This window comes from Globicephala melas, chromosome 4 (assembly GCF_963455315.2).
Source record: "Globicephala melas chromosome 4, mGloMel1.2, whole genome shotgun sequence".
Classification (NCBI taxonomy): Eukaryota; Metazoa; Chordata; class Mammalia; order Artiodactyla; family Delphinidae; genus Globicephala; species Globicephala melas.
Window position 1 is genome coordinate 94,571,191 of NC_083317.1, and position 27,521 is coordinate 94,598,711.

The 27,521-nt window shown below is 39.9% G+C and overlaps 1 protein-coding gene across 4 annotated transcripts in view; it reads left to right on the forward strand.

Annotated features, from left to right (window-relative positions):
* The window catches only part of PLD1 (phospholipase D1), a 203,604-nt gene that overhangs the window by 87,011 nt on the left and 89,072 nt on the right, over window positions 1-27,521 (forward strand). For all 4 annotated transcript variants that reach the window (XM_030863651.2, XM_060298418.1, XM_030863632.2 and 1 more), the window contains exons 4-11: window positions 2,616-2,761; window positions 2,988-3,093; window positions 4,816-4,881; window positions 8,721-8,779; window positions 9,805-9,897; window positions 15,614-15,766; window positions 18,517-18,666; window positions 19,374-19,457. In XM_030863651.2, the coding sequence (XP_030719511.1) occupies window positions 2,616-2,761; window positions 2,988-3,093; window positions 4,816-4,881; window positions 8,721-8,779; window positions 9,805-9,897; window positions 15,614-15,766; window positions 18,517-18,666; window positions 19,374-19,457 (857 nt within the window). The remainder of the gene's footprint in view (window positions 1-2,615; window positions 2,762-2,987; window positions 3,094-4,815; window positions 4,882-8,720; window positions 8,780-9,804; window positions 9,898-15,613; window positions 15,767-18,516; window positions 18,667-19,373; window positions 19,458-27,521) is intronic.

A 27,521-nucleotide genomic window follows, 5' to 3' on the forward strand; every position in this document is an offset into this window, starting at 1 on the left:
TCTCTGTTTCTCAGCGTATCCTCATCTGAATAATAGGTATCATAGGACACACCTTTTAGGTTTGTTATGAGGATTTAATAATAATAAAACATAGTATAATATAAGAAAATTATATATTGTATTATACAAGTATACACTGTATAATACTATGTATTATTATTATTACTAGGTATCTGCTCATGTTATTTATGAAGATAAATATTTAAGCCACCAAACCAGGGACTTCTCTTTGCTCACACTCTTCTGTTGGTCAAGTGAGTTTAGTTCTGTTCTTTTTTTACATATATTAAAATTTTTCCTTTGGATCCTAATTTTTAAAGTATAGTTGATTTACAATATTATATTAATTTCAAGTTCTGTTTTAAATCTTAGTCTGTGTAAAACAGCTAAGGAGCTTCCTTATCCTACTTAGTGTTTAGTTTACTAAGAAATATGAACTAAATTCATGCAGTTTGAATGTGATTCCAGGTAAATAAAAATGACACTTTGCTAATGACTGAATGCATTCTGTGTGCCGGCTCATGGTTAGGCATTTCTCTTTTCACTCTCATGACGACCCTGAGGGACATATGTTGCCCCGCCTCCCCAGCAGGAGATCTCCCACTTGCCCCTCCCACTCCTCCTCCCACCCTTCTCCACCCTGTGCTCTGTCCCCCCAAGGCTTCCTTGCCTTTGTCTTCTGGCAGGGTTCAGGCAGTGGAGAGCCCAGACTGGGGTCACCCTGGCCTGGCTGCGTCCCTTGACCAAAGGCATCCTCCCCGCAAGGCAGCCTCTTTACATGGCTCTCTCCTTCCTACTCCAGCACCTGGTCTTGCCTCTTGTCCCTTTGGAACTGGGGATGCCTTCCTGAGTCCCAGGTAACTGTCCTCACGTTGTGGTTTCCTTACTCTTATCACACCTTCATGAGCAGTCCCTTTATTAAAACTTCTCACACTATTCCAGTTCCAAAAAGTTCCAGTAATTCTGCTGGGATATTATCTGACAGAAGTGATGCTTCTCTAAGGCTTCATAGCTGGTAGGCTGCACTACAGTGTTTCAAGCCTTTAAAATCTTCAGAAAGGATGGGACAGGCTGTTTCCATTGGACCACACTGCCTTAGAATTGCTAAGAAGTTTAGTGTCCAAAATTCTGGGTTTATGTGTGAAGGCTAAAATTTGGCACTTGCAGTGTTTTTTAAGTGTTCAGTTTTCTTAGATTGGGAATGTAATCCTAGGATATGGGGCAGCTCGTTTAACTTGTATAATGTTTCTTATTTATTTGGCTTGTCTTAAACTGAGCACTTTTCGCTTGAATGCAGAGTTTCTGACCACTCTGAGTTCTCCTGCAACCTTCTCTCTGAAACATGATGCAGGATGATGCCTGTAATGATGGCCAAGGTGAAAGACAGCATATAATATTAGACCCCAGAACTGGGTTTTTTCGACTTCTGGTTATAGTAACTGTCATGGATCCCAGCTAGAGGCAAAGCAAGAGCTGGATTTGAATATTTACCAGCGATATGTTTGGATTCCAGGCTTAAGAGTACAAGTTACATTGATTCTCGTGCTCATTTTTATATACTACATCTACACAGCGTGGTCCATGCTTTAGAAGTTTGCAAAATATACCAAACATCAATAATGATTGGCAGCAGCCCGGGAATCACCGTGGGGTTGCTGACACCGAAGCCTGGATAAGCTAGTAAAGTAGGAGACATTTACTTTCTTTCACCCCCAACACTTATCAATACCTGTGGCGCCTCAATCTCCCAGCGGGGGCCAGTGCCCTCTAGGTGGTCCAGTGTCCACTACCCTCCCCTATCCTCCACACACCATGGGAATTTCTCCACAATCTCCTGTGCTTTATAAATATCCCTCCATCTCCTGACACTTTCCACAAAATCAAAACTTGTATCCCCCAGGTCTGTTAGCTCTTCTGATTGAAATAATTCACTAGTCACTAAGATATATTTGCGTTTTAGTAAGAAATATTTTAAAAATTTTAAGTGGAAATTCATTCTAGTTACGTAGCTGGGGAAATATTTTGTGTGTAGGAAGATCTTTTGCTTTTTTCCCTCTAATCATCCTGTACCTTCCTAGTCACTGGTGTTGCTTCAGGACAGGGAGACGTTATAGACGAGGATGGACCTTGCAAGGCATTTCAGAAGGAGAGGGCATTAGTGTCTTTTGTGAAGAGCTGAAGTGGGCTAAGAATGACAATGGAAGTCATTTCCTCCAGCTTCCCTCTCACCCCCTCCACTGTCTGTTCACTGCTTGTACTTTTGGACAATCCCCCGATGGCTGATTAGGGCTTTCACTCATTGTCTCTTTTACCTGGTTTCTTGTTTCAAGGGTGGATGTGTGTGTCTGTGTATGTGAAACAATAGGACTGATAGGGGTTTACCTTTGGTGTGACTCAGAGTTTGTCTTATGTATATCATAAGATGAATATTTAAGAGCATATTACTTCTGTCATCAGTCGTTTTGGAAAACTTTTTGCTTCAGTACTTACACAGAATAAGTAGGCTGTATTTAAAGATACATCCATGTTACTTATTACTTAGCTATTGTTCATTGAGAGATTTTGGAATTTTTGTTGTTATCTAAACTATCAACCATTTTTATTTATCGCTATAGGTACCAAGCATCAATCTTTACACTATTGAATTAACACATGGGGAATTTAAATGGCAAGTTAAGAGGAAGTTCAAGCACTTCCAAGAATTTCACAGAGAGCTGCTCAAGTACAAAGCCTTTATCCGAATCCCCATTCCCACCAGAAGGTAACTGTCCCAGAATTAATTATAAAGTTGTCCCAGTATACAAGTTGGATTGAAAGAATATTTTATTCATGGTATTGGTTAATTGGTCCATTGTTGGTGGATATTTTTTTATCAAATAGTCTCTTCTAAAAATAAGCTATCTCCTGAAAGATGCTGTGACAGTCATGGTTTAAAGAATAATCTAATAAATGTTTGCATTGTGTGTGTGTGTGTCTCTGTGTTTTAGACACACATTTAGAAGACAGAATGTCAAAGAAGAGCCTCGAGAGATGCCAAGTTTGCCCCGTTCATCTGAAAACATGATCCGAGAAGAACAGTTGTTTGGTAGAAGGGTGAGTCCTTTCGCTCTTCTGTTGTTCTGAACATACTTGTGCAGTGCTATAGAAACATGGCATCTACTGTGGGGTGAGGTGGGCCTGGATGCAACTTCTCTCACCTGCTGATCCATCACCCAGGCTGGTTTAGCTTTTCTGGAACTAGTTAGGTAACCCTTCTTCCCCGAGCCACTCTGGCCCTGGGGAGGTTGCATTTTCCCAGAAGAGGAAGAATGTTCTATGTCAGGAGTGACTTTATGTGGAAGCTTCCTACCCCTCAGAAACCTTTTGGGGTTCATTGTGAGGCAAGATTGAGCTCATCATTGAGGGCTTTGAGAGCTACTCTTTTTTTTTTTTTTTTGCGGTACGCGGGCCTCTCACTGTTGCGGCCTCTCCCGTTGCCGAGCACAGGCTCCGGACGCGCAGGCTCAGCGGCCATGGCTCACGGGCCCAGCCGCTCCGCGGCATGTGGGATCTTCCCGGACCGGGGCACGAACCCGTGTCCCCTGCATCGGCAGGCGGACTCTCAACCACTGCGCCACCAGGGAAGCCCTGAGATCTACTCTTTTAAAATAATCTATTTCCATATATTTGCTTCAGAATTTGTAGTGGCTTCTATGGGCACTATGGACAATATGGACGTTCCTTAAAAAATCTAAAAATAGAGCTACCATATGACCCTGCAATCCCACTCCTGGGCATATAACAAGAGAAAACCATAATTAGAAAAGATACATGCACCCCAGTGTTCATTGTAGCATTATTTACGGTAGCTAAGACACAGAAGCAACCTAAATGTCCATCGACAGATGAATGGATAAAGATGTGTTATATACATACTATGGAATATTACTCAGCCTTAAAAAAAGAATGAAATAATGCCATTTGAAACAACATGGATGGACTTAGAGATATCATACTAAGCAAAGTAAGCCAGAGAAAGAAAAATATCGTATAATATTACTTATATGTGGAATCTAAAAAATAGATACAGATGAACTTATATACAAAACAGAAATAGACTCACAGACATAGAAAACAAATTTATGGTTACCAAGGGGAAAAGTGGGGGGAGGGATAAATTAAGAGTTTGTATATTAACATATATACACTACTATATATAAAGTAGATAACCAACAAAAACCTACTGTATAGCACAGGGAACTATACTTAATATTTTATAATAACCTATACGGGAAAAGAATCTGAGAAAAATAGATATGTATGTGTGTATGTATAACTGAATCACTTTGCTGTACACCTGAAACTAACACAGTATTGTGAATCGACTATACTTCAATTAAAATAAATAAGTAAAAATTAAAAAAGAATTTGTAGTGGCTTGTTCTAAATATATGTAAATATCATTCCCAAACTATAGATGGGACAGTTAGAGTCTAAGAAGAGAAGGAGAAAGTACAGACACGTGCAGCAGTAGAACAGAAACCTCAGGACGGGGGACACTTCTGCCCACACTGATTCAGCGATATGGTGCTGCATAGGGCAGAAGATTAATTCACTTTTTACCAGAAAATTAACACATAAATGTCAGTTCTGTTTTGTAATCTGAAAGTTTTATGTTCTGAGAGGGATGTATTCAGGGTTCCTTGTCCAATGAAAACATTAATAAATAAATAAATAACTTACAGAAGTTAAGGTGGAACAGTCATGTCATTTGTCACTGTTTACATTTCCCCCTAAGTATGCTGATATCTCTAATGTAAAATATTTGCATTACAGAAACAGCTAGAGGATTACTTGACAAAATTACTAAAAATGCCCATGTATAGAAACTATCATGCAACAGTAAGTACTATTCAGTGATTTAAATTTTGAAATAATTTATAAAACTGTAAAGCTAAATTTTGGATCATTTTATTAACACAAGTGCTTGTATTCACTTCTGCATTATTCCTTGGGTTAAACTAAATGAAATGAATCCGAAATTGATTTGTCAGCAAGGATCCAGTATATGAGGATGCTGTTTTTAAAATATCAAATATAACTTAATTAATATGTCTATAACAACAGATTTAAATGAACTTGAAATGCTACCACAGGCTAGGTTATCTAGAAATCAACCTCCTTCTCTCCTCAGGCTTCCAGAATAATGCCGAAAAGCGTTTCTAATGCTGAAGAAAAAACATTGAGTAGTAGGTGATGAAAACAGTTGAGCAGAGTGGAATACCCAAAGATTATACAGAGCATACTGTGATTGCCATCTGATTGGCCTGTGATGCCCGTAAAAGGCTTGTCTTTTCACGAGTAAGTGAGAAGCATGGGAAAAGCTAAGGAGAGATAAAGCTCTAGAGAATTCAGAGAAAAGAGAGGAGAGGTGGTGAGGCTTGGAAGCAGCTGCACAGACTGAAGTTTGGGAGGCACGTGGCTGGCAAGCAGGAGGAAGTGGGCTTTACAGAAGGCATCGGAAAACAATGAGCTCTGCCTTCTTAGCGGCCCTGGAGGCCTGGGGCAGGGGTAGGGGCGTGATGGTGGTGGTGTTAAAGGGTTAGCCTTCAATTATCCAAAGGTTCAGATAACTGAGAGGGCACTGCATTATTATATTCTGTGCCTGTGTATGTATAAACCGTATTGCTGTGGAGGTTAAGTATGTGTGTATGGTATGTGTGCAGAAATTCAGAGTAGCTGCAGCTATGATTCGGCCTCTAGTTTAGAGAATGGCATGCACACATGAACAGAAAGAGGGAAGCCTACTGTATTTAGGAGAGGAAGCAAGAGTGCCTTGACTCTTGGGAGTTTTTTGGTGCCTCGCGGCCCTATTGCTGCCTGCCTATGTGTTAATGGATGCTGGGCATGCACCTAGCTGGTCCCCTTTACACACAAATGACCTGGGGCCGGGCCACAGCCCACCTTCTGCAGCAACTTGCACTGTGATGTTCCATTGACTTAAAGGACCTTCTGTGGTTTCATAATCCTGGAGAAGCGTTTTCCCAGGGAAACCAGCAATTTGGATCCAACCAGAGAACCTCAAGAGAAGGTTGATGGGAAGGATTTCTTCCTTTCTAGGACTCAGGAATGTGCATCTTTGAAAGAACATAACGAATAAGGATATTACTTCTATTATTACTAAAAATGCTGCTTCCTGTCGTATTCTCTGAAATCAGACATGCTGTTTTCTTTGATAGAGAATTATTTAAATGCGTGCTAGTACCAGCATGCAATAATTTTCCATTTGTTTTACTTTCCTGCCTGCCTGTGACTTGGCTTTAATATTTCTTTTGGCCCTTGAACAGTACTTGCTGAGTTTAGTCTTCTTTTTCTGCGTGCCTTTCTATATTTTGGAGTCTAATGTTCATTTTAATTTCTTTTCCAATTATAAAAATCTTTTAAAAGTTGAGCCATATTGTATTTAGATATTCCAGAATGTCTTCTAAACATTTCCTTTGGAAGGGAAAACCTGGTTTAAACTGACTGAATATATATGTTCCTTCTTATTTTTTATTTTATTTTATTTTTTGCTGCACTGTGCAGCTTGCAGGATCTTAGTTCCCTGACCAGGGATTGAACCCGGGGTCACGGCAGTGAAAGCACTGAGTCCTAACCACTGTACTGCCAGGGAATCCCTCTTTTTTGGTGGCTACTTAGATTATTCTCCCTAACAGCGGAATTCTCCGAAATACTTCAAGCATGGGATACAATTTGATCTGTCTTAATTTTCTAACGTTATTTTCCTCTCACACTAATTATAATTTGTCCCAGAGACTAGATTTGCAGGCCTCTGTCTCATATTTGAGAAATTAGATTGGCATCTGTGTGTCTCCTTTGATAATTGTGAGACATATTAAAACTTCTGTCTGCAAAAAACATAGTAAAAGTTATTTTTATATAATTACATATAATTAACTTATATTTTTATAAGTGTAAAACGAGCCCCTAGTAATTTCTAGGGTCCGTTATTACCCCTCAGGTTTGTTGCTTGTCCCTTTGGCATGGGAACCCTTTGCTTCCCTGTTTCCCTAACATTTAAATGTGCTTTTCACCAGTTCCATTGGAAAGAAAAAAGATATTGATTAGTACATTATTCAGAGATCAATAAGCCCTGTGGACTATTGTCAGGCTAAATTGATCTTTAAATTCTTATTCCTGAGAATCACCTGCCCAAATAGGGAATGGAATTCTTATCCCTGAAGATGCATGGAGAAGTTTGGACAATACAATATTATATTTCAAATTGTATTATTTAGGATTGCTTCTAAATTGGCTTTGCCACATTTTTTTTCAAATCCATAAATCTGTATTAGAACATTTATTGCCAAATATTTTTTTTCTATGTAATAAGACTAGTTCTTCCTCCAGATTTCTCTTTAGTAAACCATTAGGATAAATTTAAATTTTATCTTAATACACAACTTTAAATTTTCTGCATTGCTAATGTGTACCTTTTTATTTAGATTAAATTCTTTACATTTAGCAATTTTGGTATGATATTCTGAAGTTATCATTTCTGAATTAGTTCAATGAATATTTCTGTTGTCAACTATTTGATAAGAGCTATGTGCATAAGAAAATATCCAGGTAATAGATAAGTGGTTTCCCTGATGTTTGCTTTTCATTTCCTATTCTTCCATTCAACTAGTCTCTGACTTTGCATAATTTAGTTACACCTCTGTAGTAGTTTCTTCCAGTGTAAACTAGGGCTAGTATTTTTCTCTCTGCTCCTTAGAGATAAAATGAGAACTTATGGCTTAGGATCTTGAGACATTTTGGATTCTGTGGCTTAAAGTCTGTGGTATCACTTCTAGTAACCTATGTATTTCTATATTTTCTGATTAGAAAGCAGTTCCACAAATCAGATTTTGAAAATGTGTGGTACCGAATTACCACGTTTTATATAAGAAATAAAATGTAAAGACCTTGACTTTTTCAAAATCCTTATAAAAAGTCCTGTGTGAGGATATGTTTGATTTGGGGTTTTTAAAGATATTTAAATCCTTTTGAATTTCAAAGACTTCTTCAAATAACCCTAAGAAAGAAAACTAAGCATTTAATTGGACTTCACAAGTACTGACAGCTTTGAGAGGTGTGTAATTTTTCTTACAAGGTTAATATTAGAGAGTCTCCATCACGTATACAAAACTTCAAAGGAAACTTGTTATGTTTCATTTTATTAATCCCATTTACAAGCCCAGATCAAGTGCCGTTTCCTCTGTGATGTCACATTAGCTAGGAAGTGGTCACCCTCTCCCTGTAACTCTCTAACTTTATAACTACTTTTCCATGTAACTGTTATGGTTCTTCCCATAGAACTTGGTTGATGTGGAGTATTTTCCATGTCTGTTCTCCCCTTTGCCTCCTAATGCCAGGAGTGTATCTTTTTTGTCTTTAATTTTCTGTTAAGGCTGTTACTGCCATGGTCTACTGCCATTGGCAGATCTCTCCATGACCTTCTTGAGCATTTGTCTCTTCATCTTAGAGCACACGTCACTTTCTTGATTGTATTAATTGTGTATATATGCTTCTAAAATATACTCTTTCAGGGCAATACCATTGTTATTGATCTGTGTCGTCTGTAGAGTACCCCAGACGTGTTTATACATGAAGGTACCTAATAATATCTTTCTGAATGCATAAATTTCTCCCCCTCGTTTTTTTGCTTTCTAAAGTTTGGATTTTTGGCCTCTTTTCAGACAGAATTCCTTGATATAAGCCAGCTGTCCTTCATCCATGATTTGGGACCAAAGGGCATGTAAGTTCCAGTGTCGGATCTCTAAGGAGAAGTGTGAAAAGTTGATGAGCATTAACACTTGACTTTTTAACATTTGCCAAGGTGATAGAGCTCACCTGGCTTCACTGATAGCTGCTTTTCTTCCCAACAGTTAGAGCAACTGAGGGACCTATTTATACAAAACAGCGTATCTTGCTACTTTAAACAAGGGTGTCAACTGCTCTACTCTCCTCCTCTAACCCCAGAGTAGGGGTGTTTAACAGAGGTAGCAAATATGATGTGTGGGAGAATGCCTTAAAAATCAAATATACAAGATCCCTTCTTTTAATCACTTATACTAAAAATAATACTGTATAAAATGTATGCCAAGTAACAGGATTGAAATTTACTTAATGATTATTTTCCTTCATAATATGAGAGCCTGATATTACAAAGAGCTTAACTTTTGTAGTAAAGAGCATTGATAGCAGCTGTTTTAATTTTTGTTTGTTTAGCCATTATTATTATTCTTTCTTTTCACATCTTTCAAAACCAGGATATTTTTTCTTCCAAAGTATCGATAATAGCTTTGCTCTGCTTCTTTGGCATGGCTTTGTACCAGAACTGTAGGTGAAGGGATGCAGAAATATATCTCTGGAATCTGTGTGTGAGCACCTCCAGTGGTCTCAACAGCAGCTGAACATTCCCCGTGCAGGCATTTAGCAACGTGTGGGGTCTTTTTCAGTCTGTCACAGTGACTGGAGGGAACGCTCAGCATTTAGAGCCAGAAGCTGGAATGCTTACGGTCCTGCAGTGTGTGTAACAGAATTATGCTGCCCCCAGTGCCAACAGGCCTGCATCTGACCGGAGTACTTTAAAAGATTAGCTGCTGGAGTACTCAGCCTAGTAAACATAGCATTGAGCTATTTGACAGTGAAAGAGGAAAAACTGGGGAGGAAAGACACGGGAGAATGAAACGGTATATTTAGTCCTAAGTTGTGAGGCTGTATCAGCTAAATGTGAGCTGGAAGCTTGAAGATGATGGGTTAACTTGATGTCTCTTTCAGAGAAGGTATGATAATGAAAAGATCCGGTGGACACAGAATACCAGGCTTGAACTGCTGTGGTCAGGGAAGGGCCTGCTACCGGTGGTCCAAAAGGTAGGACTTGAGAGTTTTGTGTGTTTGTTTTAATAAACTGAGTATTTGGAGAGTTTTTATATACCAGTTTTCAGTGGTAAATCTTTGAAAGTCATGGCAGAGCAAATTTTAAATTAAGTTCCAGGTTTCAGCTCTATTTAAACATTCTACTCAAACTTGGACTTGTAAGCAGAGTGTGCCAATTGTATACATAAAGACCTAGTGGACCATAGGATTCAAAAATTGATCTGCCTGGGCTTCCCTGGTGGCGCAGTGGTTGAGAGTCTGCCTGCCGATGCAGGGGACACAGATTCGTGTCCCGGTCCGGGAGGATCCCACATGCCGCGGAGCGGCTGGGCCTGTGAGCCATGGCCGCTGAGCCTGCGCGTCCGGAGCCTGTGCTCCGCAACGGGAGAGGCCACAACAGTGAGAGGCCCGCGTACCGCAAAAAAAAAAGAAAAAAGAAAAAGAAAGAAATGGAAGCCTTGATCTGGTCCCTTTTGTCATTTATTGAGTGCCTAACGTTTGCCAGGCTGTATTCTAGCCGCTGTGAGAACAGTGGTGAACAAGACGAGGTCCCTGCCCTCACAGAGCTCTATTGGAGGGGAACGCAGGCAGTGGAGAAGCTGACAAGCAATGTGAACGACATCAACGCAAGTGGTGATCAGAGCTTTGAAGGAAAAAGAAGGCAATGGGATAATGAGGGACTTGAGGACTGCAGATGGCGACTTTAGCTCTGGGAGCCAAGGAACTGATGTTTTGAGTTTAACCTCTATGAGAAGGGGCAGCCCGAAAAGATGGGGGGGAAGACTTTGTTATATAAAGGAAATACACCTCCCCGACTTTTAAAGTCTGGATTATATCAGACTTCAACCAGGACAATCTAAAAAGATATGATCCTCCCAGGAATGAAATGTGTCATCATTTTAAATTGTATAAATCTTTCCATGAAGCTTGAAGCCTTGGTTCCATATGAATAAGTATTTCCTGAGTCACATTCGTGGGGTATAGAATGTCAGTACCAAATAAAGATGATAAGATATAGCTGACAAAATTTGTTTCGAAAATTTCCCACACTAGAAGGCTATTGGTGTCTAAACGGGAGTTTACTTTTAAGGGCAAGACTCGGTCATAATTCTTTTTGTTATTTTCGTATCCATAAAAAACCATTCTGATTGCTTTATATATTCTATATTGACAGATTGCCATAAGGCAAACAAGGCAATCAAACTTTCAGTCAAGTTTCATAATGACCTTGTCTCAGGCACAAGTAGAAAGAAAAAAAAATGGCAAACACAGCAAACATTTCTTCCCACAATTTAAAACATCTACTTAAACAGCACATCCTATTGATGGACTAGATGATGTTTCTTATCTCAAATAATGTCTTAAAAGAAAGAGAGAGTTTTTAACACATTTAGCATTTACTTTACTGAACTGTGAACTATACCAAGAATTACAATTTTTAGACAGTGACAGTGTCTAAATGATTTCATTTACTCTCTGGGGCCCATTTGTACAGCCATTATTTAGGCAAAAGGATTGCTTTGCCTGAAGACTTGCTCTCGGCCCCGGGAAGATACCAGTGGACGTGACACACATTCCCTGCTCTCAAGGCTCTCATTTTCTAGTGGAGGAGAGACAATAAACAAGCAGACATAAATAGTTCCAGATGGTGATAAGTGCTATGAAGAAGCTAAACAGGATGGAGTAGTGGGTGGGATGGGAGCCCAGGAAAGCCTCCCTGTGGAGGAATGTTTAAACCAAAGGTTGATAGATAGGAAGGGACTGCCCATGGGAGGATCTGGAAGAAATAATTTCTGGGTGAGGAATAGCAAACGTGGAAGCCCAAAGAACAAGTTTAGCAAGTCTCAGGACCAGTGCGACCACCGTGGTGGGAGTGAAGGGGAGGAGACGAGGCTGAGAAGGTGATGTCTGGCTCATGTGGGTCTCTCTCTATCTTAATGACACGGCAAGTAGTAGCACAGGCGGTCACATCTTGTTAGAACAGACCGTGATCTCACCTTGTTTAGAACAAGAGTACTCATAAAAGCTCACGTATATTGGTGCCAGGCATCGTGTTAAGCAACGTCCATGAATCATCTCAGTGATTCCTCACAAACACTTACGAGCTGGGCATTATTGTTATCCTCATTTTATGGATTTAGACCTCAGGCTCAGTTACCCAAGTTCACAGAAGTGCACAAGTGGCAAAACCGGAACTGGAGCCCAGGGAGGCTGACTTCAAGGCAGACGCTTAGTCCCTGAGCAGCAGGGACTGACCCCCTGAAGGCTGCTTGTTGGATTCCTTTCTTGATGCATATTCTCCTGTTAAAGAAAAACATCTGTTGACAAAAGAGAGAAAGGGGAGAAACCAGAAGAGGTTTAACGAATGGCATAATTAAGAAGAGCTTTAAATAAAGGCCACGCATCCGTTCACCTTATATCTAATGACTGTTGTAGAGAACAACTCATCATTGTCCAAACGGAAACCAGTATCTTTGGCCTTCAACTTTCAAACTCCAGCAGTCACTGCTAAACTGTTCTGTATTTCTAGGCTCCACATCTTGGACTTTCTTTCTCAGTGTGACAAACCTGCCAGCTGTGGTTTTCAAAGCCTGTGGCTCCTTCCCCGTCAGCAATATAGCACACTGGAGCTCTGGGCCTGTGCCCTGCTGTCTGCTCTCTAGCTTGCATTGAAAGTCAAGCTGGGACAAGGGACTGTAGCTAAAGAAGGACCTTTACCAGATATGTGATCCATCTACTCTCTTTTAACCTTGACCATCTCTTTATCAACAGGCAGCTACATGTCTGGACTCATAACTCAGCCCCATCAGAATGCCCTAGTTACCATGTGATATCATGGCCTTGGCATTTATATTGAGCAGAGTTATGAGAATTCTTATAAAACATAAATTTCTGCATTTGCTGAAAATTATTGAGAATGTTATCCATTAATATTGTTCAATTGGCTTATTAGGTTCCAAGTGAGAAACTTCCTTTGGAATTTAGTTTTATGGTGGGCGACCTCCTTATGTCCTTAATTTATTCATTTGATAAGAAAAACCAGGAAGGGACTTCCCTGGTGGCTCAATGGTTAAGAATCCGCCTGCCAGTGCAGGGACATGGGTTCAAGCCCTGGTCCGGGAAGATCCCACATGCCGCGGAGCAACTAAGCCCGTGCACCACAACTACTGAGCCTGCGCTCTAGAGCCCGCGAGCCACAACTACTGAAGCCCGCGCACCTAGAGCCCATGCTCTGCAACAAGAGAAGCCACCGCAATGAGAAGCCCACGCACCGCAACGAAGAATGACCCCTGCTCGCCATGACTAGAGAAAGCCCGCGCGCAGCAACAAAGACCCAACGCAGCCAAAAATAAATAAATAAATTTACAAAAAAAGAAAAAAAAAGACGGAAAAACCAGGAAGCTCAAACCCACATTGGCATGCCATCACCATAATTATATTAGTGTTGTGGTTAGGTATTTGCTTTCTGTGACATTGATATTTTTCCTTTTTATTAACCATAGCACATGTATGTCCTTTATTATGTTATCCTAAATCCATCCCACGCCCTTTTATTGGAAAGGAGACAGCCTATATATTAAAAAACAAATGAATTAAATGAAACCATGTGGAAATCAATGTAGATTTGTCTACATTAAATCCCAAATTAGAGAGCCACTAAAATGTAATGTGGTTAGCAATTTCAGTAATGATTTATTATACATTTCTTTTAAATGCTGAGTTCACATGTTACGTTTACAGTATTAGTCAATTTATGTTCAGGTGTTCTGGCCTTACCTATTTCATAATGTGCTTTACGTTGCCTAGTGTGTGATATAGTACTCCCATTGTTACTTTATTTAGTTATCGACCGATTCATTTGATCACTATACAATCTCAGGTGAATATGATGTTACATGCAGCTTGACAAAGTTGCCATTTGTTTTCACTTCAAATCAATCCCACCCTTTCTCTCTCGCTCTTGCCACTGTCAGTGTCACACCTATCATCTGCATCCTGACTATGCAGGGTGAGGTCCTAACCTCAGCATCCCCTTCGAGTCTTGTTAGAATGCAGAATCTCAGGCCCCGCCCCAGGCCTACCGAATCAGAATCTGCATTTTAACAGGATCCCCTGGTGATGCATATTCACAGTGAAGTGAGAAGCACTGTTCTCTATTACTACAGCAGCTTGCTAACCTGCTACAGGACATCCTTCTTTATCCTTCAGACCTTTCTTTCTAAAATATAGTTCCCATGATTTATTGTCCCATTGCCTTGCCAGGGCAGGAGGATTCCTTTATTTAAAAGGCATCTGGGTGTTGTTTTAGAAACACAGATTGTCCGGCCTTTTTAATGGATCTGTGGTAGGGCCTAGGAATCTAGTGTTTTTTTAACGAGCATCTCAAGAGATTCTGATGATCAGGCAAGTTTAGAAAAAACTGGTTCCATGATGTAAAGTCATCCTCCTTCACATGGCCTTCAGACCCTCCTCAGTGTGGCCTTTGCCTGTTCCCCACGCCCACCCCACCTAACTTCACTGTCCATTTTCTCATACTACACCTCCTGAAACCCCGGCCTCTTCCAGACTTTCTTCCAATACAGGCAGCATTCCCACACGTTAGAGCCTTTGCTAACTTCCCTCCATACGGGATGTATACCTTGAACCCTTTGGGCTCTACGTGATGGGCTTCTTCCTGGCCTCCCTCAGACACCAGCTCTTTGGGAGAATGCCACTAGCTCATTCTCTTAGTGAGAACTAAGGACTCCCCCCTCCTTACACACATCACTTTTTGCTTTTTTCCTCTAGTACCTATCCATTCAGCCTAGAATTGTCATCGTGCCCCACTAGCCTAATAAGCTCCTTTGAGAACATGTCTGATTTATCTTTGTGTTGTTTCTACCTCTGCCCGAACTCCCAGTTTATCACTGTACTTTTGCATCACGAGGCTCTCATATAGATATTGGATTGAATGCCCATATACTTTTGAGAGACCATGTTCCACTGAGCATCATTTATTAATGGTCCTTAAAGCCACCAATAATTTGAAATGAACAACAATATGTAGATTTTTGGATGCTTACTGGATTTTCTTGAAAGGGGGGTTTTACTTACTCAGACTCATTGGCCTCTTTTTTTTTTTTTTTTTTGCGGTACGCGGGCCTCTCACTGTTGTGGCCTCTCCCGTTGCGGAGCACAGCCTCCGGACGCGCAGGCTCAGAGGCCATGGCTCACGGGCCCAGCCGCTCCGCGGCATGCGGGATCCTCCCGGACCGGGGTACGAACCCGTGTCCCCTGCATCGGCAGGCGGACTCTCAACCACTGCGCCACCAGGGAAGCCCCTCATTGGCCTCTTTTATGGTGGTTTATTTTAGCAAACACCAACCCATTACACTTTTCGAACAACTATGGCGCCTGCTTTGCATCCTATTAGCGCTGCCTGCCCATATCAGGGGCATTCTTCCAGGATTTGCCATTAGTGTTTAAAGAGCTAATGAATTATTTTGAATTGCTTGGTGCCAGTACTTCTCAAAAATCACACTAGGAAGATTTTTTATTGTTTCTTGTTTTATAGTGTTTTCATATTTTTTAAAAAATAGATCCCTTGTGTAAAAAATAAAATTATGTTTACTGTCTGCTAGAGTGTTTACTTCAGATGTGTCATAATAATTTGTTCTTTTTGTTTCAGTATTTCAGTACAACTTTAAAAATACTTATTTCCTTCTTACAGGTGGTTGATAGTAAAAGATTCCTTTTTACTATATATGAAACCAGACAGTGGTGCTATTGCCTTCGTACTGCTGGTAGATAAAGAATTCAGAGTTAAGGTGGGAAAGAAGGAGACGGAGACAAAATATGGACTCCGAATTGATAATCTTTCAAGGTACAAATTGGAAATATTTTTAAAAGATTTCTCTAAAAGCAGAGTTTTTCTCCCAACCTTAAGTGAAGAAGATGGTAAAATAATTTAGATGTTAGAAAATTGTTATTTAGAACTCATTCTCAATCAAAAGTGATGAAACTACTTTTCTTTTTGTATATTTTTAAGATGTGAATTACATATGTACACGAGTCAGAATAAAGGATCCCATGTGTTGCTATGTGCCTGTTTTAATAAAATATATGCCTATTTTAACAAAATTGACTACCCAATAATACCAATTTACCAAACAGATAAGGAGTAATAATTCATATTTTTAAAAAGTAAAATTTTACTTTATAAATCGATATCCTTTTATTAACAAAACATGTAAAAAGTGATTTGATTAGAAAAATTCTGTTTACATACAGATTTTAAGAAAGATACCTTGAAGGATACTCAACTGTACATTTACTATAGATTTTATTAGCGAGTGTGTGTGTGTGTGTGTGTGTGTGTGTTGATAAATGTTTGTTTCTGGAAGACTGTAGTTATACAATATACGTGTCTTTATATATACATCTGTCTCTATGAAGTTCAGCCTCATGTATATAAATACTTATACATTTCTCTCTTTATACACACTGACATTAAATATATATATATATTATATAAATATGCTACTCAGTAATATGTTTGCATGTGTGTTTGTGTGTGTGAAAATAAGTGCTGAACTTCCTGATCTCTGACAATAGAAGGTTCAGGATTGGTTATTGGAAATGTAGTGGTGCTGCCAATAAACCTCCCTCCTGGGAATCCCTGGTGGTCCAGGGGTGAGGACTCTGTGCTCTCAGCTCTCACTGCCCAGGGCCAAGGTTCAGTACCTGGTCAGGGAACTGAAATCCCACAAGCCGCGTGGCACGGCCAACAAACAAACAATCAATCAAACAAAAAAACCCCCACCTCTCTCCTGGTACTGTACTTCCCTGTTTTCTGGGGGACCATAGATATCAGGCCACAATTCTCATTGGTCACTATAACAGTTACTTACTGGCCATCTTACCTCCATCTCCCATCCTCACTCACTTGCACACCCTTGCCAAATGAATCCATACAGATCCAGGTTTCATCTGCTTCCTCCCTGGTGTAAGTGGTCCTCCTCATTGTATCAAACAAGCCTAAGTTCCTCCATTTACAATCTGAGGCCTTCTATCTCTCTGCCTTTATTAGCAACCCCTCCCTAATACAGCCTTTCAGTTCTGTGAAGACGGTTCTCTTCACCATCCCTTCTCACACATTTTTAAATTCCTCTTCACCTTTCTTCTTCCTATCTCCATGTTTGAAATGTTTCTTTTTTTTTCTTAACTCTGACTCACATCCTGTGATAAGACCGCTGTTTGTCATTATCTCTTCTACAATATCTATTTCTCATAACTGGTTTTCAGAGGCATTTCAACTCAGTTGGAGTAGTACTAGCATGTTGGCTCAAGCCCAGGCACTTTCCATGGCCTCCTGACCTGCCCGCAGAGTCCTGTGTCGGCCCTGCGGCGGCCGATGGAGAATGCCTCACTGCTCCCAGCACCACCACGTCTCACCTCGCCCCTCGCCACCCCCCCAGACAAAAGCCAAGCATCAATGTTAGGATGTTTGGACATCCCTAATCTTTATAAATAATTATTTTGGGGTCTGTGAATATAGCCCCTCCCCTGCTTCTCATCAGGATCATTGCATTTCCCCCCAAAGGCAAACTCTCCCTCCTCACTCACAGGGCTTTTATACTGAGGTGGGTTTCTCCCTAAATGGCAGAGAGACCGCTGGCTCCAACACCTTGTTTTCTCTGAACTTCAAATTTGGATAACTTATTTCCACCTCTTGGTGGTAATCACCATTTCTGACATTTGTCATGTAATAACTCCTTATGATCTCCTACTCTGAATTTTTTTTCAGCACTTATAAATCTGTAACCATTTAGGATAGTTTAGTCATTGGCAGTAGAAAAATCCAGTGCATTCTGGGTTACATCAGAAGTAACTAATAAGCCACGTTAACCATGGCTGATTCCAAGCTTCCAACTATGTCCCTGAGATGCGTTTTCGTGGCCTTTCTCAGCTCTGTCTCCTGGGATCTGCACCATCCTCAGGCTGGTCCCCTGGTGGTAGCAAGATGGCTGCCTCTTACACTCAAACCAAGTTCAGTGGAAGGGAAAGAATCTCTTCTTGGCATTTCTGAGCAAGTCCTTGCATTTATTCTCACTTGTTGGGTGGAATTGGCTAATGTCCTCATCCCTGAACCAATCTTTGAGATCAGGGGCTGGAAGATGCCATTTTGTTGGCTTTGGTGGATGCAGAGTAGGGAAGGGAGGCTGAGGGAATGGACACCAGGCAGTCCCAAGGGAAATGTCCTCTACAGGAGCCAACAACTCTCTAACACTTCGATGTAGGACCTCACCTTATGTCTTTTCCGTTGTCCACCTCACAGTCTAGCACAGCGAGCTCGAGGCCTGTAATAAGTGCCTTTACACAAGTTTGCATAAGTGAATGAGGGAATAAGTAACCTGAAGGTTTGTTTTCACTACGTTGAATATAGTTTTAAATCCTGCCAAAAACGTTTTAAAATCTACTTTTCTGATATAGGTAAGGTGCTCTTTGCCTAAAATTTTCCACTTATGTTTGCTGCAGTAACAAAACAAAATGGGACATGTTTAATTCTTAAATTGTTTAAAGAGACAGAACACAGAGTGACCATTCTTTTCCACATTTTGGTTTTCTTTGAAGGACACTGATTTTAAAATGCAACAGCTATAGACATGCTCGGTGGTGGGGAGGGGCTATAGAAGAATTCATCCATAAACATGGCCCCAACTTTCTCAAAGATCATCGATTTGGGTCTTATGCTGCTATCCAAGAGAACACTTTAGCTAAATGGTAAGATCTTTTTGCTCTAAGACTATCACAGTAGTCATAGCATTTAATATTGTAGGGGTCTGAATTCACCTGGAATCAATTTTTGAAGCTGTGAAAAGATATTATGCACTATACTTAACAAGGGACTTTCTTTATAGGACTACCTGAGCAGCACTTAGTTTTCCACTTTTTGCTTTTATGATTTTTTACAGAGAGCTTTAGATAACTAGCTTTAGATTTTGAAGTTTGATTTACAAAGTTAATTTCATACATTTTCTTAATGATGCAAATGGAAAGTTTATTTAAGTCATTAGCCATAATTTAAGAAAGAGAATTTACTTGCCAGGTAATTCTTTTAAATGAAATCCTGCTTAGCATGCTTTTCTACCCATGGATTAGAAGCTGGTCTGCTTTCAGTCTCAGAAGAACAACCGTGTGTGAGTTCGACAGGATGGGAGAATTCATCTGACCCCATACGATGATAAGACCAATCAATGCGTTATTCTCTCAGCAGAAAAGAATCAGGTTGCCTACTTCTGTCTACTTACTGTACTTCCTACATAGCAGACAGAAGGTGTTTTCAATCCTTGTTTCCAGTTATACAAAGTAAACTGGTGGTTTTGTAGAAACTCTAGGCAGTGGCTTCCATCTTCTCTTTTGCCATACGATAGATTCCTTTTTGTTTGTTTGTTTTGTTCAAAAAATGAAACAGAAAACTTGTCTTTCAGGTATGTTAATGCCAAAGGATATTTTGAAGATGTGGCAAATGCAATGGAAGAGGCCAAAGAAGAGATTTTTATCACAGATTGGTGGTTAGTATTTGTCCCTGGGGAGTTTGTTTGGAGGTCTCTATGTTTAGGAATATAGAACAGTGTTGTGCTGTTGTAGAATTGTACATTAGGAAAGACAGCAGTACTCACAGGTGGTTTGGCCAAAGTCTCAACTAATTAATTGTAGTAGCCTCCACTAAAAGGTCTTTTCAAAAAACCTGGCACCCATATATATTCTTAAAATATTTCGTTTGAACAGTTTTGTTTTTGTCTTTCCATTTGGAAGCAGATAACCCGTATTCATTTTAGTAAAGATTATTTTGCAATGCAAATATAGGTGTAGAGGTAATGGAAAATAATCTTCCCTGGGTATCTTTCCTCATCTGGTTATGTCTGTCATGAGGTCCAATGAATATGCTTCCTCTGAATTGTCCCTTTGAAATTAGAATATTCCCATTTGCCTATTCTATTAAAATATCCATTGTAATGGTTAGCTTTTTTGGAGATGCATCATGTTCCAACTTTCTAATCCCCTTTAAAATCATCCATGAGAGTTATTATGTTTATTAAAGCCACTGAAAGTCTTGTACCTAAAACTCATTTAGCTCTTGGGAAATTTTCCTCCTGGAGTGGGTGTAGGCTTTGTAGTCTGACTTTAGTTCCAATTATCCATCTGCCTGGTTAGTTAAAACCCATTGCAGATGCTAACATTTGCTACAATGGAAATGAAAATGTCTTAAATATGTTTTTCTTCTAAGAACTTAGTTGCTTGAAATGCCCCCTGTTTTTCCCTATCCTGTTTCCTTCCAAATGCTCTCTTGTACTGAACTATGAAAATACCTTCATAATTCATTTCCTCCTAATTCTAGGTTTTTCAGGGAGGGGAGAGTAATTAGGAATGTGAACGCATCTTCTTCTACTGTTTTGCCTCAGTGATGAGGAAATCTGTAATTCTAGGGTATGCTTTCCCAATTGGCACTATTGACCTTTGGGGCCAGATAATTCTTTATTATGGGGGTGTTGTTCTGTGCGTTGTGGGATGTTTAGAACCATCAGTATCCCTGGCTTTTATCCACTAGATGCCAGTAGCAAGCTCCCAGTTGTGATAACCAAAATGTCTTCAGCTGTCATCACATGTCCCCTGGCAGGGCACAGTCCCTCTTGGTTGAGAATGATTGATCTAGATTCAATAGATAGGGTGTGTGATAGTCAGCATGTCTGAGAACCTGCTTATTCTCATGTTTATGGAGGGCCTTAATCTTGCCCTTTATATTCTTGCCAAATTCTGTCTCTTCTGTCAGTTACCAGGAATAAAAGAAAGTTTCATACTTAGAAGCTACCTCTTTGGTTGAATACTTTCTAAACACGTATGAGAGTAGATTCAAGCTTAATGTAGTAGGTATGTCCCTTTAAAAAGTATTTCTGAAAGTTTGACAGGGACATGAAAGAGACTGAAAATAGCATTTCCACTGAGCCCATATTTTCATGTTTTACACAAGCAAATAATATATATTTTGAAGGTTCTGAACACTAAAATACAGACTCATTTAAACATCTAAAGAGATGGAACCTTGAATGTTTTTTCTTCTGCTGTCAGCAAGAAAATAAATCAGGAGGTTATTTCTTTTTCGTGACTGCACTAGGAGTGCACTAGCACTCCTTGAAATAAAACCTTTGCAGGAACTTCCCTCATAACAAGGAAGAAAATACTTGTTGTGCAAGTATGTTGCAAAAGAGAGCATTCAGAAACTTTATCAAACCCTGATGTATCTGGGTCTGAGAGAGTGAAAAGCATAGTGAGAAGGTGCACATGACCTTTAGAAGTTTCCAACCTAATTCAAGAGACATCATATACATGAGTGAAAACTGTGTTAATCTGTTTCTAAAACAATTAGTATGCAAGCAAAGGCAGATTTAGTGAAATGAGAAGCAACCTGGGACCTAGACGCTCTTAGTTTCTTTATTTGTTAATTCATTTAACCATCCATCTTTTCATTTGTTAATTTATTCACTCATTCATTCCAGAGCTATTTAGTGAGCAGCCTCTATGACGAGTACTGAACAAGGCCACGTGTACAGAAAGATGAAAGACAAGCAGCCCCTACCTTGCAGCAGTAGAGAGTCAGGAAGTCATGTGTAGAACAATGGATTAGGGCAGTGACTGAGCCTGCAGGAGCTGTGGAAGCTTCAACGGACAGAACGCTGGCCTGAGTCCTGGGTGATGGAGCTGTTCAGTTTAAGACAGTGAATGTTTTTGACAGAGGGATAACCAGGACCAAGGCATAGAGGGGTGAGAGAGCACAGCAATTTTGGAGGAAGGTAGAGGTCGTAAACAGCTTAAGCATAGCATTCTTTGGGATGGTGGGTGGAGATAGCATTCAAAAGACGGGTTAGGGCCAAATTGTGAAGGGCCCTTGATGAGCTGCTAAAGAGTTTGCATTGTTTGAACACTGGAGTCCTTTGAACTCCAGTGCAGTCCCTTGAACACTGGGAATCAGTGAACATTTTTAAGCATGGGAATTTTAGTCAAATTTGTTTTCTAAAAGGGACCATTTTGGTTATAGTGTAGAAGATGAATTGAACAGTGGTTATAGAGACCATCTAGCGAGTTATCGTTGTGGTCCAGGAGAGGAATGGTGAGAGTCTCTGCTCAGACCGCCTTAGGGGCCTACTATTACTAACTTGGGGCAAGTCATATTCACCTTTATAAGGGGTCATTTCTAAGGCATAGTTGAATAACATTAACAGTAAGTAGCTACTATTAGTTGAATTCTTACTAAACGCCAGGGACTGTGTTACAGATGAGAAAAGTGAGGCTCAGTGGGGCCGATTAGGAAACTGCCCGTAGCAACACAGTCTGTACGTGCTGGTGCTGGCTTGGATCCAGTGTGTCTGCTCTAGTGCCCACATGTCCTGGAGCTGCCTCTCCCAGGAGCCGACTGCACCGCATGGTGTGCGAGATCCCTTTTAGCTCTGACATTTTTTAAGTGCAGATTGGATTTTTTTTAAGGTGCTGGATAAAGTAATAATCAGATTTGGGTAGATTTAGTCAGAAGACATTTTCTGAAGAGGTAAATTCTAAGGTAGGCTGTCAGGTTAGAAGAGAGAATGATTCGTTAAACAGCCCAGACTATCTGAAAATTAAGGTGAAGAGTAAATCCTAGCTAGAAGTTGAAGGTATCAAAAGAGGTAGTTTCTGTGTAAGGATTAGTGAACATTCCTCACTTGTTTATCTGTATCTACCAGGAGAACATGTCTTATATGTCTTTTCTGTGCTTGGTGCTACTTCACGTCACCTGTGAACTACCCAGTGTTCACTGGAGTGAGTCCTAGAATGAGGCTGGGCGCCAAGATGTGGCTTCCAGTCCATTGCTTTAACTTAGGATGGATGTATAAAGCGTGGCTTAGATCACCTTTCCTCTGGATGATGGTGATTCTCATTCCCACTGGTCAGCAGGGATGTTTGGAGCACGTGTGTTGAGTCTTTGCCTAGATTAGTTCTCTGCCTGGCCCGTCGGTGGTGAGGGTACAGGTGGGGTCTGCCACAGTGTCTGTACTGAGTCCGTGCATTAAACAGGCCAGAGACAGACTGGATTAGTAAAACTGGAGAAAAAGAAGAAAAACAATAAACAAAGATATTTAAAGGGGAAGTTTATCAGAGGAACAGGAACAGAAACAAGGTCTCCTTTGAGCTGGAGACAAAGGCTCTAAAGTGAAAAACAAACTCAACATTTCATTTGGACTGGCTCACAAGCTAATACTATTCTAAGTAGGAGACACATTTACGTTGATTTTAATGTTATGTTTTTCAAATGGTGGGTTGCGACTCTTTAGTAATTATTATTATAATTATTATTTTTGTGTGTGTGTGGTATGCGGGCCTCTCACTGTTGTGGCCTCTCCGGTTGCGGAGCACAGTCTCCGGGCGCTCAGGCTCAGTGGCCATGGCTCACGGGCCCAGCTGCTCCGCGGCATGTGGGATCTTCCCGGACCAGGGCGCGAACCTGTGTCCCCTGCATCAGCGGGCAGACTGTCAACCACTGCGCCACCAGGGAAGCCCTTTAGTAATTATTTATTAAAAGAATTGGGCTTCCCTGGTGGCGCAGTGGTTAAGAATCCTCCTGCCAATGCAGGGACATGGGTTCGAGCCCTGGTCCAGGAAGATCCCACATGCCGCAGAGCAGCTAAGCCCGTGCACCACAACTACTGAGCCTGTGCTCTAGAGCCCGTGCTCTGCAACAAGAGAAGCCACTACAATTAGAAGCCCATGCAGCGCAACAAAGAGTAGCTCCCGCTCGCTGCAACTAGAGAAAGCCAGTGCTCAGCAACAAAGACCCAACGCAGCCAAAAATAATAAATAAATTTATTAAAAAAAAAGAATTCAGTGGGTTATGTTCAGAATTTTATTTAAATAATGAAATAGGATAAGAAAAGGAAGGAAATAAGAGAACGGAAAGTTGCAACTTAAGTGGCAGTAAGGGTTATTTTGTGAAATTTTTATTTCAGTAGTCAGTAGAAGACTGATTGATAGGTAGGTAGATAGATGAAAATATTGGGGTGGATTCATAATGTATTCCTGTGGATTATGACCCAAAAAGTTCAAAAGCCTCTGACTTTCAACAGGGTTGGCAAACTTTTTCTGTAAAGGGCCAGATAGTAAATATTTTAGGCTTTTCAGGTCACATACATACAGTCTCTGATGTATATTCTTCTTTGTGTGTGTGGGGGGGGTGTGTGTGTATGTGTGTGTGTGTGTGTGTGTGTGTGTGTTTAATAACCCTTTAAAAATGTAACAACCATTCTTAGCTCATAAGCCATACTAAATAAAACAGGCGATGGACCAGATTTGGCTCATGGAGCACAGTTAGCTAACCCTTGTCTTAGAAAGTAGATTCAAGTTACTGTATTATATCAATACTAGGAGTTAAATATATGGTTAACATGAGAAACTGTCAATCTGTTTTCCAAAGTGCTTGTACTACTAATGTATGAGAGTTTCATTCCTCCTCATCATTGCAAGCACTTGGTACTGTTAGTCTTTTCTAATGTTAGTCATTCCAAAGGGTACGTAGTAGTCTCTCACTGTGGTTTTAATTGGCATTAGCAAGGTCTTTTCATGTTAAGCATATCTTCCTGTGACTTTTGGACATTTGTTTAGCTTTTTTGGAAACATATTAAAATCTTACCTTTCTTTTTTTATTGGATTGTTTTCTTATTACTAAACTGTAGAAGAACTTTATACAGTCTAGCTACAATTTGCTCCACTTCATTCTGGCCTCCATGTTTTCTGATGAGAAATTCGCAGTCATTTTGAATCATTGTTCCCCTCTTAAATAATGCATTGTTGGGCTTCCTTGGTGGTGCAGTGGTTGAGAGTCCACCTGCTGATACAGGGGATGCGGGTTCATGCCCCGGTCCAGGAAGATCCCACACGCAGTGGAGCAGCTGGGCCCGTGAGCCATGGCTGCTGAGCCTGTGTGTCCGGAGCCTGTGCTCCGCAATGGGAGAGGCCACAACAGTGAGAGGCCCGTGTACCACAAAAATAATAATAATAATAATGCATTGTTTTTCTTCTGAGTGCTTTCAACATTTTCTTCCTGCCTTTTGTTTTCAGCAGTTTGATTATGGTATTTGAATTTATCCTGTTTGGAGTTCACTGAGCTTCTTGAATCTGTAGGTTTATATCATTCATCAAATTTGAGAAATTTTCAGCCATTTTTTCTTCAAACTTTTTTCCTGCATTTCCCTCTTTCTCCTCTTTTTCTGAGTCTCTGATGACATAAATTGTGTCTTTTAGTATTGTCCCACAAGTCTCTGAGGCTCTGTTCATTTTTTTCAATCTTTTCTTTGTTATTCAAATTGGATAATTTCTATTTATCTGTCTTTAAGTTCACTGATTATTTCCTTTGTCATCTCTGTTCTGGTACTGAACCTATCCAGTGAGAGTTTGGTTTTTTGTAATTGTATTTTTCAGTTTGAAATTTTCTCTTTGGTTTTTATTTATATCTTTATTTCTTTGCTGAGACTTTCTGACCATCCATTCATTTTAAGAGTGTTCACCCTTACTTGTTGAAACATTTTTATAATATCTGGCAGAGAATTACATTAAATAATTCCAACACTTATGTCATTTTGGCATTGGCATTTGTTGAATGTCTTTCCTGCAAGTTGAGATTTTTCTGATTTTTTTGTATGCCAAGTAATTTTTTACTGTATTCTGGAAGTTTTGAATATTATGACTCTGGGTCTTGTTTAAATCTTATAGAGAATGTTGATATTTTTGTTTTAGCAGGAAATTGGCCCATTTGGGTTCATGCAGAATGTTGCAACCAGTCTTCTACCTGTGTGTTTTTAATGTCAATTTTGTTTTCAAAGCCTTTGCAGTGCTGTTTAGATCTGCCCCCCCATGTGCTCCACCTAGTGGCCAATTTGGTCAGTGGTCTATTTCTTATTTCAGTTTTCAAATTCTTTGGCATAATATTAGGACCAAACCCATGCGTGGGCAGCTTAGGAGTGAGCTAGAAATTCATAAACAACTTTATAGCATTGCTTTTCTGAGCTCCTCTCTCTCCATGGTATACCCACTCCTTATGGGTTGCCTGTGGCTTCCCTTTTTAGTCCTCTTGTTAGAAAGAGGCTTTATTTACCCTGCTCTGCCACACACTTTCTTCAATGACACTTTGTGTCCAGAGCCAAGCAATGGATATTTATATTTTCCTCTCGGAACCACAGCTCTTCCATTGGAGAGAAAAGTTCCATTTCCTCATTTTTGATGCCTGTGGGTCCCTCCCTGCCACCACTATCACTGTCAGGAAATCCCACTCTTCCTCCTCAAGCCTGAGCTAGAGGACTTCTGAGGCTCTCTCTACCAGTGCCAATGCCCATTTCCAGGTTCTCCCTCCCAACTGAGAAATCAGAGGGGAAAGAATGGTAAAATCACCACTGGTTAGACAGTATGTCAAATTTTTTCTTCTTTCTCAGTATTGAGTCTTCCAATTCATAAACACTGTATATCCCTCCATTTTTTTAGATCTTATTTAAATTTTCTCATTAGTGTTTTGTACTTTCCATATACAGGTCTTGCACTTATCACTAAATAATTCGTGATTTTTATGTTATTGTAAATGGTATTTTTAAAAATTCATGTTCCAATTGTTTACTGCCAGCATATGGAAATGCAGTTGATTTTTTATATTGATCTTATTTGCTGCAATCTTGCTTAGTTCACTTACTAGTGTAAATAGCTTTTTTGTAGATGCCCTAGGATTTGTCCCATACATGATCATGTGATGTGTGAATAATGACCGTTTTCCTTTTTCCTTCATAATCTGCATGCCTTCTATTTCTTATTTTCTTTTTCTTTCTTTTTTTTCCTTATTGCACTGGCTAGCATCATCAGTAAAATGTTGAATAGAAGTGATGAGAACAGACAACTTTCTTGTTCTCAGTCTTAGAAGAAAAGCTTTCAGTCTTTTATTATATGCTTTAGGTAGATTTTTTTTAATAGGTGCCTTTTATTACTTTGAGGAAATTCCTTCCTATTTATAATGTATTGAGAGTTTTTATTCTGAATGGGTATTGAATTTTGTCAAGACTTTTCTGCATGTATTGAAATGACCATTTTTTTCTTTTTTTCTGTTAATGTGCTGAATTGCATTGATTGATTTTCAACTTTTAAACTAACCTTGCATTCTTAGAAATAACCCCACTTTGTCCTGATTTGTTATCCTTTTTATAAGTTGTGATGTTTTGGTAAAGATTTTTACCTCTATGATCATAAGGAATATTGTACTTAATTTTTTTCTTTTCTTGGATTGTCTTTGTTTGGTTTTGGTATTAAGATAATGCTAGCCTCATTGTATGAGATGGTATTTCCCCTGCCTTTGTTTCCTGAAAGAGTTTGGGTAGGATTGATATTATTTCTTCCCACTTAAGTAAGAAATCTAAAATAGTCAAACTCCTTTTTTCTGTTTCAATCTAGCTAGTTTGTCAATTTTATTAAACTTTTCAAAGAGCTAGATTTTGGTTTCATTGAGTTTTGTCTACTGTTGTTCTGTTTTATATTGCATTGAGTTCCATTCTTATCTATTATTCCCATCCTTCTTA